Source organism: Tribolium castaneum, chromosome 2 (assembly GCF_031307605.1).
Source record: "Tribolium castaneum strain GA2 chromosome 2, icTriCast1.1, whole genome shotgun sequence".
Classification (NCBI taxonomy): Eukaryota; Metazoa; Arthropoda; class Insecta; order Coleoptera; family Tenebrionidae; genus Tribolium; species Tribolium castaneum.
In genome coordinates this window covers 17,459,177-17,474,602 of record NC_087395.1, presented here as the reverse complement: position 1 = coordinate 17,474,602, position 15,426 = coordinate 17,459,177, and the positions used below count along the sequence as shown (strand labels likewise).

The window sequence follows — 15,426 nt, the reverse complement described above, 5'->3', positions numbered from 1 at the left end:
GTGATTTTGAGTTAATTAATATGAACTATGAATAAAAGTGTATTACTTAAATTACGAAAACTTTGAATTAAAACAATAAGTTGGCACTACTCATTTGGTCGGCCATTAGTTCGAACGAGCCGTCATCTGTTTGCTGTCATTGGCAACATAACCTTACACTTTTTCCACATTTATTTCGTGTTTAAAATGTGAAAACTGCACGTTTCGCAAAATTGCGACTACCTAACACGCCAGTGAGTGCTGTTGTTTGGTGCTAGTATGGAGGTGAACCCTTTGAGTGTGATTTTGGTGAAATCGGACAGCAAGGGGGACCGCCTCTTATTTCGGTACCCCTTCCGGTTCTTGGAGAAAAACGAGCCGGCAAACACCAAACGGCGAAATCCTTACACGTTACCAAACCTTGAGGACCTACTACAGTCCCCCACTCAGCCCACATCGAACATAAATAAGGGCCACTTGACCGGTTTCACTGACGAAGTCCTGTCGTCTCTATTTGCCGTGAAGTCCGAATTGTGCAATAATAAGTTTGAGCTGAAAGTCAACGATGTGCGATTTGTGGGTCACCCGACTTTGCTACAGTTGCGGAATAAACAACAGGACGCTTCTGGTTTAATGTTGATTAATGTGGTGTTTGCTTTACAAGCCCTTGCTAGTCATTCAGTTGGTAAAACTCATTTTTTGCGTTTTTGGTTTACGGTATTTTAAATTTTTAGTAACGTGTTACCACGATTTGAGTAAAAGAGTTGGAATTGCGTTACGTTATGAGGAAAAACGCTGTGGTTATGTGAGTGAACAGACGCAAACCATGACCACAGCACACGATGATGGGTATACTGGTAACTCAGAATCGGCCTTCGAGACTATTTTAACTAAGTGTACGTTGGCGAAAAATATTAAAAAGTTGTATGAAGATTTGTGCAGCACTGGACTAGTCAATATTCAAATTAACAAATGGATCACTTTGAGTTTTTGTTTGCCTCAAAAGGTGCACCAGTGGCACTTGAGAGGGAAATTCGTTGAGCCTAAAGACATAGACAGGTAGGCGAAAAGCCAATGTGTCCCGAGATTTTGAAATTAAGTTGGCAACATTGAATATTGCCATAAAATAACAACCACTGTCGCCAATGTAAAAATAAATTAATTTTCTGTTTCAAAACTACAAAAACAACTGTCACTTTGCAATTGGTTTTCCCTTTTAATTAGTGGCTTTCCTTGGCACTAAATATGTCACTGTACTTCAATTTAACACAGAATCACGGAAACACAAAGTTTTAATTTGTCATATATTTGACCCCAAAAAATCTAAGTGCGCTGTTGTCATTTTTTCTATAGTTTTGAAGCACCAAGTACCTGATATAAGCTGAAATATTTCTTTACTAGATTTGATTTGTTGATTTTTCTGGTAGTTTTTATTGAAATTCTGCGAAATTAACACGAAAAAAGCGAAAATAATATAATTAGCGACTTAGGCCCGATTTCTGGTACAATTAAACTTCAGTTAAATTTTATCTCTTTCTGCTAATTGCTAAGGTAATGCGTATATGATTGGCGTTGCTATGTTTTAACTGAGGTTTCATTTTATCTTTCTGGTAAATATGTTTCCAGAACTGGGCCTTAATGTGATTTTCGTTGTTTTTTAATGAGAATTTTTTAAGAAGCTTTTAGACTTTAGTTGAAAAACCGCCTTACAGACTTGAAAAATGCAAAAATAACACTATTTTCTATATATTATGTGATGATTGTTTTCTTTTTTTTAATAAAGATTTGCGAAATAATTGCTTTTTTGGTTAAAATAATACTCCAATATTATAAAATTGTCAATCTAATTGGGTAGTTTTTTTTTGGTAATATTGCGAATTCACTCAAAAAGTGGGATTTCAGTTCAAAAACGTGCTTCAAGGCTTTAAAAGGCACAATAACATAATTTTCCAGTATGTTTTTAGCAAAATTTTGCGAAATAAAGCCGTTTCTGAATAAAAAACGCGCTAAAACAGTCATAAAAAGCAAATATAATGAAACGAAAACTCTCAAAAACCAGAGATTTCCGTTCAGAAACTTGCTTAAAGGCTTGAAAAGGTGAAAATAAATAGAATGTTTCTGGTTGTTTTTAATAAAATTTAGCGAGATAATTTTGTTTCTGACTCAAAAACAAATTTAAAAAAGAGATAAATTATAATTATCGATTTAATTAGATGAGTATTAGATCTTTTAAAGCGACAATCTCAAAAAGGGATATTTTTTTGGAAACATGCTTTCGCATTATTTTTAGCATAATTTTACGAGATAATTCCGTTTCTGGCGAAAAAATGTAATAACGCTAATAACACTCGAAAATGCCAATATAATAAATTAATAATGAACGAAACAAAAGACCTCAAATACTCGTACTCGAAAAAGGTAAAAATCATTAGTGAGTTTTTGATATGTTTTAGCTAAATTTGAGATTTGAGCTTAAAGTCTAAGAAGGTGAATTGAAAAAGTGAAAGATGAAAAAAAAATCTTCCACTTAATTTTGTAAGTGTTTTTCCTTATTTTTGATAAAATTTGGTTTAGACGAACAAAATTAATTGGTCTCTGGTTCACAAACGACCCAAAACAACTTCAATTTTAATCTAAGATTAGTTGTATTTGATTATTTTGTTTTCAGTTTTAGCAAAATTCTTCGAAATTTTTTTTAAACCGTGCATAAATACACTATTTTTTACCTAATTTGGTAAATTTTCTTGTTTGTTCGGAAGTAAAAAAATAACAAATAAAAATAAAACAAATAACACAATTATGTCAATAACTCGCAGATTTTACGGTTATGTGTTATTAGGAAAGTTTCAAGAAATCATAGTTCAAAAGTTGCAAAATACTTCGGCCAAGTTCATCAAAGCGAAGAAAATTTTAGCTTTAGTTTTTGAACAATTGATTTATTCCGTGATACTTGTATACATTTAGAACAAAATGTTCTAAACAAATGTTCTAAACTTTCAATGTGAATATAATGACATGGTTTAATAATTTATTAAGGGTTCCCATTTTACACCCAATGATCAATAGTTTATTGATGGGTATTGTGTCTGATTGACACTTAGAACATTTGGTAGAATTAAATTTTTTTTTGTAAAATCTATGTTCTAAATTGGAACGTTATTTTCACATAGAAACCAAATAATAATGGAAAATGTACAACAAGCATATCTTAAAAAAAATAAAAATGGATTTTTATTATTATTATGGTGGATGTGCCGGGTTAATTTTTCCACAAATTTAATATAAATGATGTATATGCCAGAAAATCTGTAATAATTTGTTATAATAATTGATTCTTTTTAAACGAGCTACGCTTTTACTTCAAATATGTTAAAAAAAATAAAGAAATATATTCAAAATAGTGCTTTTACTTAAAATTTTGCAAGTAAATGCTCTAAAATGTATAAGTAAAAATGGAAGTACATATAAGCTTTTACTGAAAGTAAAGCATTTTTTAGCAATTATTTGCTTTAAAGTCGAGAATATTCTCAAAACAAAGTGAATAAAATAAAGCAAATGCTTTTTTCATTAAGCATTTACTTCAAAATTGTTGTTACCTTCGGTAAAAGCTTATACAGAATGGAATTTTTAACTGGAATAAAATTCTTTGATTTAGCCGATTTTAGTGAAAATTCCCGTAACAGGTCAATTTTTATTTTTCCTTGCCTACTGTTTCATGTATATGGTTTTTGTTTATTTGTTGTCAGAAATGCACAGCCACCTCTAGCTTTAGGCGTAGGCTTTGGATATATTCGTTACATTTGTGTAACGTTAAAAGTGGCTGGGCATTTTTGAAAACAGATAAACAAAAACAAAAACTGATGTGCAAAAAAAAACAAAAAACAAAAAAATCGCTTATATCCAAGTTACAAATTTTATTTTAGTTAATAATTCCATACTGCTTTAATTTTTTATAACTTGGGCATTGACAATATTTAGAAAACAAATAGTGCGTTTTACTGCTTTCGAACCATGTTCACTAAATGAGGGGAAAGGAAAAACAAAAAGCGATCTGTTTCTGTTTTTTTTTACAAAAATTGCCTATATTCAGGTTATGAATTTTATTACAGTTTAATAGTATTCTTTCTAAAATAAGTCACTAGACCTGGAAACCTTAAGGACACAAATAAACTATTCAATGTTGCCAACATAAATAAATAAATTCAAAGCGAGCCGCGTGTCCAGTGCCTTATTCTCTACTATGTAGGTGTTTGAAGGCTTTACGCCCTTACCACAGTTTATTATTACTGCACCCCATCCAGCAAATGGCCGATTTCACTGGACTGGATGGCTCCCCATCCTTAGAACGAATGCTAAAGCAATATTCTCCAATAAAAAACTTGCAAACTTTAGCAGCCGACGCCGACTTGACCCTCCACCATGTAAACGGCGTCCCACATCGCCAATTAAATAAATAAATAAATAATTTCAGGTTTTTGAGCTCACAGCTCATTTAGTTTACTGGGCTAAAGCTACAGTTATATTCCCCATTTGCTTGACTAACAAATATGTGATAGCTCCAGACGCCCCCATTCATCTGAATTCACCTCTGATTGACAAATTCTCAGAGGCTTTCCCCACAGCGAATTTAATTCGTGTGATTAGCGATTTCGCGCTACCGACCTCTTTGGGCCAGAAGTGCAACCCGTTGTGCCATCCGGCCCAACAGTCTCATTTAGTACAGACTATTATCTGGATGTTGCAACACCATCTACTGTTGCAACTGCACACTTATGTGCAGTATATGCCAACAGATCACGGGTTGGCAGTGCCCAGGGAAAAGGACGAACGGATCGTTTCACAAAGAAACATAGGGTATTGTAAATCAAGTTGGCGTCATTATTGGTTGCGTCATTTATTTGTGCTTAGAAATGTATTGTCCTCGAGCTCGTATCACCCGAGTACGTCCGAGCACTCGCGAGCCGAGTCCGAAAGCGGCACGTCGACGGTGTCGGAAACGCCCGAGCTTCGCAGCGAATCAGATTTGATCAACCGCAGTATAAAGTCGTGTTGTGTTTGAAATTTGGGTGTTTTTTTAAAGTTTGCGTTATTTTAGTCTCGAAAATGTGAGTTTTACGTCGGTTGAGGACGAAAAACAGGATTATCAGGAGGAGTTGCTGTTGGATTTTCCTGATGAGGAACGCGGGAATATTTTTAAAGTAGGTGTAGTTACTGTTGTAACTATTACAAAAAAAGTTTGTTTAGATACCGGCAACTAATAATCCAGAGGATTTGCGATTGTTTGCCCGATTGTGTCGCAAAGGTTATTTTCATGGGAATCACCACATTGAGGAGATAATGTATTTGGAGAACTTACGGCGCAGTCAGTTGTTGCAGCTCTTGGATAAGTTTAGGGATGTTTTGATTACGTACGAAACGGAGGATCCGGCTATAGCTATGTTTTCATACACGTGAGCGTGTTGACTATTATTCATTGTTTTCACTAATTATTTTATTACAACTGTTACAATCTTCGTATTTTTGTAGTTAATTTTTTACTGGTTGAATAAAGAAATTACAAGTTTGTGGTTGTCTATTAAATAATAAAATACAGAATTTTCAGTACAGTATAGATTAGTGAATCTTTAACACATTTTTTACCTCTACTGAGATCATTTTTCCTCTGTGCCTTATGTATAGTTTTTTTTTTTAGTTTCCAAAATTAAAGGATTTGTAATTAACAAGGTTTAATTTTGATATTACATCTCAAAACATGGATAACTATTTTATTTATTCTTCACAGGTGTTTGAGGGTATTCATAAAAATATTTCTTTGCTGTGTACAACGGTTAAATCCTTTAAATTACGCATTTTTTGTTGAGGAAGTACTGGAAAGATCTTCAACCGTGTCTTGAGTATTCTCCGCATTAGTGTTATTGTTGGTCTGAACCTCGGTCTGATGAGATCTTTGTTGCTTAACAAAAAATATTTGTATATTGAAGGACCGGTTTATAGAAAGCGCCATTAAATTTTAATTTGTTGTTAAAAGTTAACAACGCGAATGAACCAATCAAGTTGGTTCAATTTGATCATGTGATGAGTTAATCATGCATTTAATTGCGGATTAAATTAATGACGCTTTTATAAATCAGGCCTAAATATTAGTGCACAGACGCAAAAATATATAGGTCCCTTTTTTTTTCATGTAGTCCATCAAAGACTTAATATTGCCTCTATTTTTCTTCGTTCTGAATGTCCTTTTGATAACTTTTTCATTCGCTTGAGCCATGGTGCAAATGCAAATTCTAATAATATTATAATGTGTATGGTTCTTTAAAATACGAAATATATAAACATAAAATATTTACCACAAGTGCTTTAACATACCTAAAGTGGAATTTTTTTCACAAACAACACTGTACAAGTACTAACTTGAAAAATATAAACACTAATAAATAAATAAATAAACTCGCAGAGAAATCTACGAGAAGTCCACTTTTATTGTATGCCAGTGGTCTGAAAGGGGTGGCGGGGAGGATTTGCCTGAACCTTCTCAAACATTTTTGCTCGAGGACGGAATTTTCGATTTTTCTCACTCATGAAACAGTAAGGTGAAAGATAAACAGATCAAAGTGGACCTTCATAGGCCATAAAACCTTTCTGCCATAAAACATGTAATTCAAAATAATATAATTTTCAAACAAATTACCTCGATCATTTAGCATTCATGCTCGTGTTTATGTTAAGTATATCCCTTTATTTTGGTATTTTGCTTTCGAAATGGCTTCATAGCAGCAGAAAGACCATCACATTTGCTTTATTAATTTTTACTTAGCTCCTCACCTAGTTTTGAATCTACTGGCTGTTAGTGAGTCATACCATCCAGGTACACAAATTCAAAAGAAATAATCTATTACTCGGAAATGTGGTGACAAAAGTAACAAAGACGTTTTACAGTGAATCAGGGAATTGACTGATTATTTTTATTCAATTTGTATGAGCAAAATTGCATGAAAATGGGGGTTTCCCCTATTTTCCAACACATTAATCCTTATTAAAATGTCTGAAAGAATGTTCATATAAAAGTACCTTAAATAATGAACAACATCAAAACATCATTAGCGTAGCGTATGCAATCCTCTTTCGATACACAACGTTTACGTTAGAAATTAGTTTTTTTAGTCAACTAGACATATTAATTATTGCTCAGGCCACAAAACTTGTGACACGATGTACAAGGTGAGTCTGCTAAAAGTATATTTTCACTGTATCTCAAAAACCAACATAATAATAATTAACAACACAGAAATATGCCTTTATCACTGAACAGATACTTTTTTCTTATAATTTAAATTAATTCATTAAAGTATTAATATTAGTTAATTAAAAACGTTAAAGAACTTTGTCTTTCTAAATAGACTGCAAAGTTTTTAGTAATGTTTAATTTGATTGTACAGAAATTTTGTTTTTAGCCAATTATTTATTTATCTACTAATTTTCCATTGTAATTGTCATATTTATTTATAAAAGAAGTAGAGTTACGAAAGCACTTTTATTTTATGGGTATATTACATTTACAAACTCCATTAACACAATAAGCGCCCAGAATACATTTTCTAAACTTACACTGCATTATTTGTAATTCTGAACACCCATTAGTTGTAGACGATCTTTTGAAACTGATATGAGAATCTAAAATAAATAAAAGTATGTGTGGGGATTTTGTATAAAATAAAATATATACCTCTAAAATTTTCTTTCTCTTCCAGTTGAAGTGAACTACCACAAAAAATTGCAAATAAGACGATCAGTAACAACTTCATTTTTACTTGATCTCGATTTAATAAAACACTGAACTGGGGTATTTATATGCTTCAAATCATTATAAATTAAATAAGGGGGATTTACTTCTAGATTTTACAAGAGAGGGAAAGGGAATTCCCCTTTTACCATTATGGATATTTTATAGTTATGATAAGCAACATATGAATACAGGCTGTTCCTTTTAACACGAGATACTATGCATTATTCTTAGGAGTTTTATTTAGTCTAAATCATCTTAAAACATTTTTTTAATAACGGAGATAATTTTTAGTTTTTCTAATTTTGAGTCCGGTCCTGTCTAACTGCCGTTTTTAAAATAATCTACCTCATTATTGTGAATACCAGATTTTCAATAATGTTCTTTTCATTATTATTTTTTCATACTTGAAGTATTCTTTGAATGCCGCAGCAGCATTGTCATAGCATTGCCTTTACAATTGCATTAGATTTGTAAGATTGTTATCATTATAATAGTGAGCCTCTCCGACTAATTAATTTTGTAACAGTTTTTGCTGATTACGCCAATGATACTTTGATTTTTTGGATCTGAACAGGGTCGGCTTCCAAAATTTCCAAAAAAAGAAGATAAAAACTCCCGGACTTTAAAAAAAAATGATTTTCTACAACTTTCCTCTGAACATTTTTCTTGTATCTGGAGCGTTTTGAAAAATATGGGGCAGAGTCCAAATTCGTAAAACTTTGGAATTTATTTAAATATAGTTTAAGATACAATTTTTGCACTATTTTTATTTCCTATTATTGAGAATTTGATGCTCTGTCTGCCTATATTTTTCTTTGTTCGTCTTGTGCTAACCGTTATTTAATTACAAATTACAATTTTTATAAAGTTATTGCTCTAAAACTTAGACGGTAATGGAACAACTGCGCCTCTGGCGACATTAACGGAACTATCGAGGACGGGGACGTTTTATTTCGACGTCGTTTCATATCCTTAGTTTTAGATATCCGTAGTTTTATCTTAAAGACAAGAGTATTTTGTGTTGCCTACCTAACAGTTTCCTTTTATCGTTTGAAATACTTCTATTCTCCTGATAAGTAACTGCTAAAAATCGTAGTTTAAACCCCGGTTGGCGTATTCGAGGATAAATTTGTGCCAAACAGAACAAATAAATGATTACAACAAAAAAGAAGGAACATTGTGTTTTATTTTTATTCATATTAACAATCAATTTTCACCTCTGTTTCACTGCATTTACATTTTTTCTCACGAACGTTTCTATACTGCCATTCCGCAGCACCCCACCCTTTCATCCCATTAATTTCAAAAGTGCACAACCTTTCCACAACTTTACTTTCCCAGTCTTTACTAATATAAAAATGCGGAGAGTGCACAACGTTGACTTGCATCACATATCGTTTTTTTCCTAAAACAGTGCGTCAGCAATACATAAAAAACTGATTTTAACACCTGTTTCAAAACTGAACGCATAATCCTCCGGTGGATCCCCGCCTTCACCGTGCTGGTGCAGTTCCAAGTCGCAGGACCGTACCGGGTGTATTTTCCCGTCCTCGGCTGAATAGACGTATCCAATTGTTAATCTACTTATTGATAGTTAATCAACGATCAAGAATTGATTTAAATAATTTACCTTGAAAAGGAGATCGGCAAACAAATCTTCCCAACATTGAACCTATCGCCGTTTTCCGCAGTGACAAAGTGTAGACCATACCGATGAAAGTTCCTCCATTCTCTTTGCAAGCCGAAGCTGTGGTCTCTCACGGCGTTAATTTCAATGTTGAAGGAACGCCCGTTTATAATCGCGACGCCTTTAATATCACCGTGTTGCTCGTAATGAGTTTGGTGGTTCCTACAATTTGCATGATAACGGGACAAAAAAATAGAAAAATATTTATAAATATATACGCCTTCAAATTTTGGAAATACTCCCGACTGAACGTCTCGTAAGCCATGGACGTGGCCATCGCCCAGGGATCCATATCACTATCAAAGTTAAAATACGGCAAAGTGGAACTCCACTCAGCTTCGATTTTCACATCAACAAACTCCTTCCGGTTTTGGAACCGTTTCATTTTGCCTTCGTACGAAATCCTCCACTTGCCCATCGGCACCTGGGGCTCTATTCTGAGCCCCTCAGCTGCAAACTCCTCGCTCTCCTCGCTTTGGTAAAGAGCAGTTCCGGGCAATTTCGGAGTCTCCAATAAACCAAACCCCGAACTTTCTACCAACAGGTAGAGGAACCCATCGACTAGTTTGTTTTTCCGACGGGCTGTCCCAACGACTAAATAATCGCCGTGTTTGTTGGCCCCGTTGAAGTACACAGCGTCAATAGCCTGGACTGGTGTATTAATTTTTGTGTTAGTGTTAACACGATACTAACCTTTGGATGCGCTGATAATTTTTGGGGCCTGTCAAGTGCGGTTATTTCCTCCATTTGTTTGCGTTTCCGAAATTTGTGCCCTAACTGGGGGAGAATTTATTCAAGTGGGTCAGTTGTTTTTTTTTGTTACGAACCTTTTTTAACGACAAAATTATAAACATGAAGATGAATTTGAAGTAAAAGAAGCCGTTCGGTCGCTGGTATATGCCCAAAATAGCGGGGGGGTTTCTGTTTTTAATTATGAATGTGGCTATAAATAGTAAGGATAGGGAAATAATACCAAGTTCGATCACAAAACCCATTTTTGCTTTTTCGAGGCGACTAAGTCGTTTGAAATAATTCTGCTCCTTGACTGTAGACTGATAAGATTATCTAATTATTATCTAATAGGTGATAACGTAGGTTCAGGTGTGATTTGAACCTTCATTTGATTCTAATTTAATTTTGATAAAAATGTGTCTTATTTTGATTTTTATGTTATACACGGTGTCAAAGCCTACGCAGTAATTAATCATCTAAGAGAGAGACGAGGTTTTTCTCCAAGAGGGAGGAAAACGAGGGCGAAAAGTACGCTATTTCCTCCCAACGTACATTTTGGGATATTTTGGGGGTGGAAAACAATATTTTTCGATGGGGCCGTCGAAAAGATTATTTTCAAGTATTATTACAGAAATTGTCATTAATGATTTTTTTTATTTTTTTTTATTACTCATGATTTGAAGCTAAACTTTTATTAGCTAATTTTAGTTTTTGAATACTTTGATTTTTTGATAAAAACACTCATTTTTAAAGTACGGACGTAAGAAATTGAAAAAGTGGGGAGTGCTTGAAAAGTGAAATAACTAAAAAATTAAACGTAATTTCTAGTATTTATTTATGTTTTGTTTTTGCTTCTCAGAGATTAAATTGTCTTTATGGAAATATGTTTTAAAAATGTATAAGTTAATTAATAAAGTATTTAACTTTAAATTAAAATTGTAGCAACAAATGTTCCTGCATTATTCAATTCTACCAAGGTTTACATGTAAAAAAAATTGTGCCGCTCTGCTCAATTGAACTCTCTGTCAATCAATGTCAAATCTGTCAATTGTGAAATTTACAAATTGTCAATTAATTAATTGAAAAAATTTCGTTAAAATGCAAGAAAACACTTTTATTGTCGAAGCTTATTTCTAAATTGGACACTTAATAAATGGACAATAGTAATATTCGGTGTCTAAATGCCTGTCATTAATTCTATAAAGCGGCATTTCTGATTTTACATGGCAAATTCACAGACCACTAGATGAGAATCATTTAAAAACACAGTGTACAAGGACTTGAACTTCCATAAATATTCAAAATTGAGTTAGTTTACTGTATTTAATAAATGAAAATGACGAACAGTGATCCAATCTTAATATGAATGTTTTTATTAACTGAAAACTTTACTTATTAAGTATCCGATTGTCCTACCGATTTTTCGGACAGAATTGAAAAAATAGCGATATCAGCTGTAAGCTTTAAGTTCTACAGAGGTCTGTGACTTATAATAATCCATTTTTCTTCAACAATTTATCTAGTTTTGACTAAAAAACTTATATTTGCACTGTCAACGTTACTTTTTTAGAAAACTTTGTTGTGTTTTGTGTGCAGTTTGATGAAAAAATAATGTCTACATTTTGGGTCTGTATCCATTTTTCGTGGCTTCGTATGCTTAAGATTAGGAAACTTTGGCTTACTAGGTTTACGGACCTTAATATTTAATATACTATTAGACGCAAAAATAACAAATTTTTCAAGTATCTCAAATATTAAACAAAATGGTCAAAAAACAGAGTTCCACGTTTTCGAGTTTAATTGGTCGTGGGGTTTGTTTCCTTTTAGTTAACTGGGGCGAAGCCCCAGCCACGCGCAACATATTTCCATAAAAACCACTATTCCAATATGCCCATCAATGCCGATTGTTAATGTAATTATTTTTGAAATACTCAGAAAACTCTTTAGACTTAACCAGCCCAGCTGAAATGGAAATCCGTTATGGTCTGTTCGTACTGTTCCGACCTCGCTCGCAACATTTCGACTGAGCGAACATTTGTAGACCGGCGGGGGCTAGCCGCTAGTATTTTTTTTTGCTAATACGTAACCTAATTTAGATAACTCATTATGTCTGCACCTTTTTTGCAGCAACTAGTCACATAAGCTGATTGTGTTTTTGTTATTTACACGCTTTTTGATATTTTAGTAAGGGCCGGTTTATAGAAAGCTCTATTAAAATTTAATACATCATTAAAAGTTGACAAATTGGTTCAATTTCGTCACGTGATCAGTTAATCATGCATTAAATTGCGAATTAAAGAAATGGAACTTCTATAAATCGACCCTTATAGGTATAAACTCGCAACATTTTTTATTACTTCTTAGAAATTATGTTGACCGATTTATAGAAACGTCATTAGTTTAATCTGCACTTAAAAGCGTGATTAACTGATCACCTGACCAAACTGACGCAATATGATTAGTCTATCGTGTTGTCAACTTTTTAACAACAAATTAAAATTTAACAAAGCCTTTTGTAAATCGTCTCTATTAGCTGTTTCAAAACTATAAAAACGCCAATGTCTTATTTTAACGAATAATTTTTTAAATAAGATCGATAAAATTGTAAAGTACTTATTAATGGTTAGATCTCTCATTGAAAGTATAAATTACATTAGCTATTAGTTTTTTGAAGTGCATGAGTAATTTACAACAGCTAATTTTGAGAGAGAATGTAACGGTAACGTTTTTATAGTTTTGAAACAGCTAATGTGTTTTACTTTTTTTTCAAATGCTAATCTTTCTTTATTCTGACCTGGAGTATTTTCAACTTTTTGACTTAATTTTTTTGTAAAAAAAAGGATGGTTTTCGATAGGAATTAGTTGGAAAATAAAGAAACGAGTCACGGTTTTAGTTCAATAAATTTATTGTACAATATTATTAACTTGATCATAAACGAACATTTGCAACTTTATACAATAAATATGAAAAGTGGAAATCTATGTTGGTCCTAACAATTGAAAATACATACATCACCATTCCTCACCTATACTCACTAAATAAATTATTAATAGACACTTGAAAGGGCAACAACGAACAAAAACAATAAAGGGCATCATATACATAAAAATATACACATTATACAATCCAATCATAGTTAAGTATAAGCAGTATTGTACTAAAAAGGCTTCTCGACCCAACATTAATACTGTGTATAAGTAATATCTACTAATCATGTACAAAAAGATCACAACCTATTCAAGAAAGAAAAGAGTTTTTCGATAAAGAATTATAATATAGTAGTTTTAAAAAACTTACAAAAAGTATTACAAAAAAGTTACATAATAAAATACATTACAATGATTACACACGATTAGGGCAGTTTGTAAGCAACTAAAACGAGAGTTCGTCTCACAATTGCACACTGGAAGAACTCGTGCTCTCATCCTCGGAATTGCTCTCCGAAATCATGGCCTCCCCGGCCAGGTGCTTGGGGCTCGGCAGCGCCTGGGCCCCGTTCTTCCTCCCGATCTCGCTCGGCAGCGCCGGCAGCTTCAGCTCGTCCTCGTCCAGGTCCAGGTCCAGGTCGTCGTCCTGGGGCTTGGGGGTGCTGCTGGCCCAGCCCCCCAGGTCCCCGTTCCGGACCGACAGCGACCGCCCGAACTCCGCCTTGTTCGAGGGCAAAATCGCGCTCGCCGACGCGCTCAGACTCAGGGGGAACTTCATCCGGGGCCGCTTGTTGGACGGCGACTTGGTGGGCGTGGTCTTGGGCGGAGTCGAGTTGCGGAAGCTCCGCCTCACGATGCGCGACGCCACGATCTCGGGGCTCTCGTCCAGGTCAAGGACGTAGCTCACCGAATCGGACTTCTCGACCACGCCCTTCACCTTCGGGGAGGAGGGCGGGGACAGGTCGTCGGTTCTCGGCTTCCACGGCGCGCTGCTTTGGCGAAAGGAGAGAGTGCGGTCGAAGTTTTGCTTGGTGGAGTGGCGCTCGTTGAAGCTTGCGCTCAGCAGGGAGCGGTTGAAGCTGGACTCTTCGGCGGCTTGCTCGAGGACTTTGCTCACGATCTCCTTGTTCTGCTTCAGCTTCCATTTGAGTTCTTCGTTGTGTTGACACAGTCTTTTGTTTTGATTGATTTCTTCCTTAAAACTATCGTATAACTTCTTATTTTCGGCAATTAAGGTCCTGGAAAAGTTCAGTGTGATTTGAAAGGAAACATTTAGGGGGTTGATAACGTACAGTTCTTGTTCGTTCTTTCGCTGCAATTGGAGCTCCAAATCCTCGCATCTGGCACTGAGCGAAGCTGATCGTTCTTCAGCTGCGGATAATATGTCATTCTTTTGTTTGGCTTCCGCCAAAGCGCGGCGCAGCTCGGCGACTTCGTTTTGTCTCAATTCTAGGACCACTCGGAGTGACTGAAGTTCCTATTTAAAACAAAAAAGTTTACAGTTAGGTAACTCTCATTAATACCTATCACAGTACAATCGATCGATCTGCTGTTTCGTTTGTCTTGTAAATGTGCTCGTATCATCGTATAAAATAATAATCCAACAAATCAAAGATGTTTTTGGAAAAACCACTGAACTGGATCGAATATTTCAAAAATGGTTGTTTATAATTCTTTTGATAAGCTCTTTACAAAATGTTTTTGCATTTTTTAGCAAAGTTGTTTCAAGTCTCTAGAGTTAGATTTAATTTGTGTTTTCTATTTTTGTACTTTCTGTTTTTGCATATTCTGTTATTTTAACTTTTTTCTATTATTTTGACGGATGTTTCACTTATGATTTAATGTCATTTTTGGACAACTTATACAAGTTATGTACATTTTTTTTTAAACGGAATATACCAATTTTTTTCACTAGGTGGAAGAAAATTTCCTTATACCTGTCTGTGATAATTTTCAAGTTACGTTGGTTTTCTTTGACACTGCAGTTTGTATAACTTAAAAACTGTTAAACATAGGTATAGGGAATGTTGGTACAGATCGAGGCAGAATTAAATTCTCCACCATTTATTAATGAAATAAAAATTGTGGCATTTCATTTAAAAATTTTGAGTTATGGGTTTTCTGGAGACTTAGGACCGGTTTATAGAAGTGTCATTAATCTAATTCGCAATTAAAGGCGTGATGAACTGATCACGTGACCAAATTGAAGCAATTTGATTGGTCTATTCGCGTTGTTAACTTTTAACAACGAATTAAATTTTAATAGAGCTTTCTGTAAACCGACACTAAGGGCCGGCTTACAGAAAGCGAAATTAAG

General features: G+C 34.3%; 3 protein-coding genes and 1 long non-coding RNA gene across 5 annotated transcripts in view; 1 reads left to right on the top strand and 3 right to left on the bottom strand.

Annotated features, from left to right (window-relative positions):
• The first annotated feature begins 97 nt into the window (after positions 1 to 97).
• Positions 98 to 5,542, top strand: Nprl3 (Nitrogen permease regulator-like 3). Its single transcript, XM_965524.4, has 7 exons — positions 98 to 664; positions 714 to 1,038; positions 4,226 to 4,400; positions 4,451 to 4,833; positions 4,888 to 5,022; positions 5,075 to 5,177; positions 5,224 to 5,542. Exons 1-7 carry the CDS (start codon positions 259 to 261, stop codon positions 5,431 to 5,433), a joined length of 1,737 nt encoding a protein of 578 aa, XP_970617.2. The 5' UTR covers positions 98 to 258; the 3' UTR covers positions 5,434 to 5,542.
• Positions 5,543 to 7,491: 1,949 nt separating this feature from the next.
• Positions 7,492 to 8,058, bottom strand: LOC107398620 (uncharacterized). The gene is made up of 2 exons (XR_001575420.2): positions 7,703 to 8,058; positions 7,492 to 7,650 (listed from the first exon to the last, which is right to left on the bottom strand). It is a non-coding gene; the product is annotated as an uncharacterized LOC107398620 (long non-coding RNA).
• Positions 8,059 to 8,928: 870 nt separating this feature from the next.
• Positions 8,929 to 10,593, bottom strand: LOC659116 (uncharacterized). The gene is made up of 6 exons (XM_965448.4): positions 10,277 to 10,593; positions 10,143 to 10,226; positions 9,668 to 10,095; positions 9,393 to 9,611; positions 9,212 to 9,342; positions 8,929 to 9,167 (listed from the first exon to the last, which is right to left on the bottom strand). Exons 1-6 carry the CDS (start codon positions 10,442 to 10,444, stop codon positions 8,962 to 8,964), a joined length of 1,236 nt encoding a protein of 411 aa, XP_970541.2. The 5' UTR covers positions 10,445 to 10,593; the 3' UTR covers positions 8,929 to 8,961.
• Positions 10,594 to 13,063: 2,470 nt separating this feature from the next.
• LOC659034 (CAP-Gly domain-containing linker protein 1) overlaps positions 13,064 to 15,426 on the bottom strand; it is a 69,119-nt gene continuing 66,756 nt past the window's right edge. For both annotated transcript variants that reach the window (XM_008199614.3, XM_064355232.1), the window contains exons 10-11: positions 14,402 to 14,586; positions 13,064 to 14,347 (exon numbers count right to left, since the gene is read on the bottom strand). In XM_008199614.3, coding sequence (XP_008197836.2) covers positions 13,573 to 14,347; positions 14,402 to 14,586 — 960 coding nt within the window. In that variant the 3' untranslated portion in view covers positions 13,064 to 13,572. The remainder of the gene's footprint in view (positions 14,348 to 14,401; positions 14,587 to 15,426) is intronic.

Coding starts and splice junctions, on each gene's coding strand:
- LOC659116 (XM_965448.4), bottom strand. CDS start 10,444: ATGGGTTTTGTGATCGAACTTGGTATTATTTCCCTATCCTTACTATTT. Junction 10,227..10,276: donor TAATTTTGTCGTTAAAAAAG/GTTCGTAACAAA, acceptor ATTCTCCCCCAG/TTAGGGCACAAATTTCGGAA. Junction 9,612..9,667: donor TATTTCCAAAATTTGAAGGC/GTATATATTTAT, acceptor TGCAAATTGTAG/GAACCACCAAACTCATTACG.
- Nprl3 (XM_965524.4), top strand. CDS start 259: ATGGAGGTGAACCCTTTGAGTGTGATTTTGGTGAAATCGGACAGCAAG. Junction 4,834..4,887: donor GTTTCACAAAGAAACATAGG/GTATTGTAAATC, acceptor ATTTGTGCTTAG/AAATGTATTGTCCTCGAGCT. Junction 5,178..5,223: donor AACGCGGGAATATTTTTAAA/GTAGGTGTAGTT, acceptor AAGTTTGTTTAG/ATACCGGCAACTAATAATCC.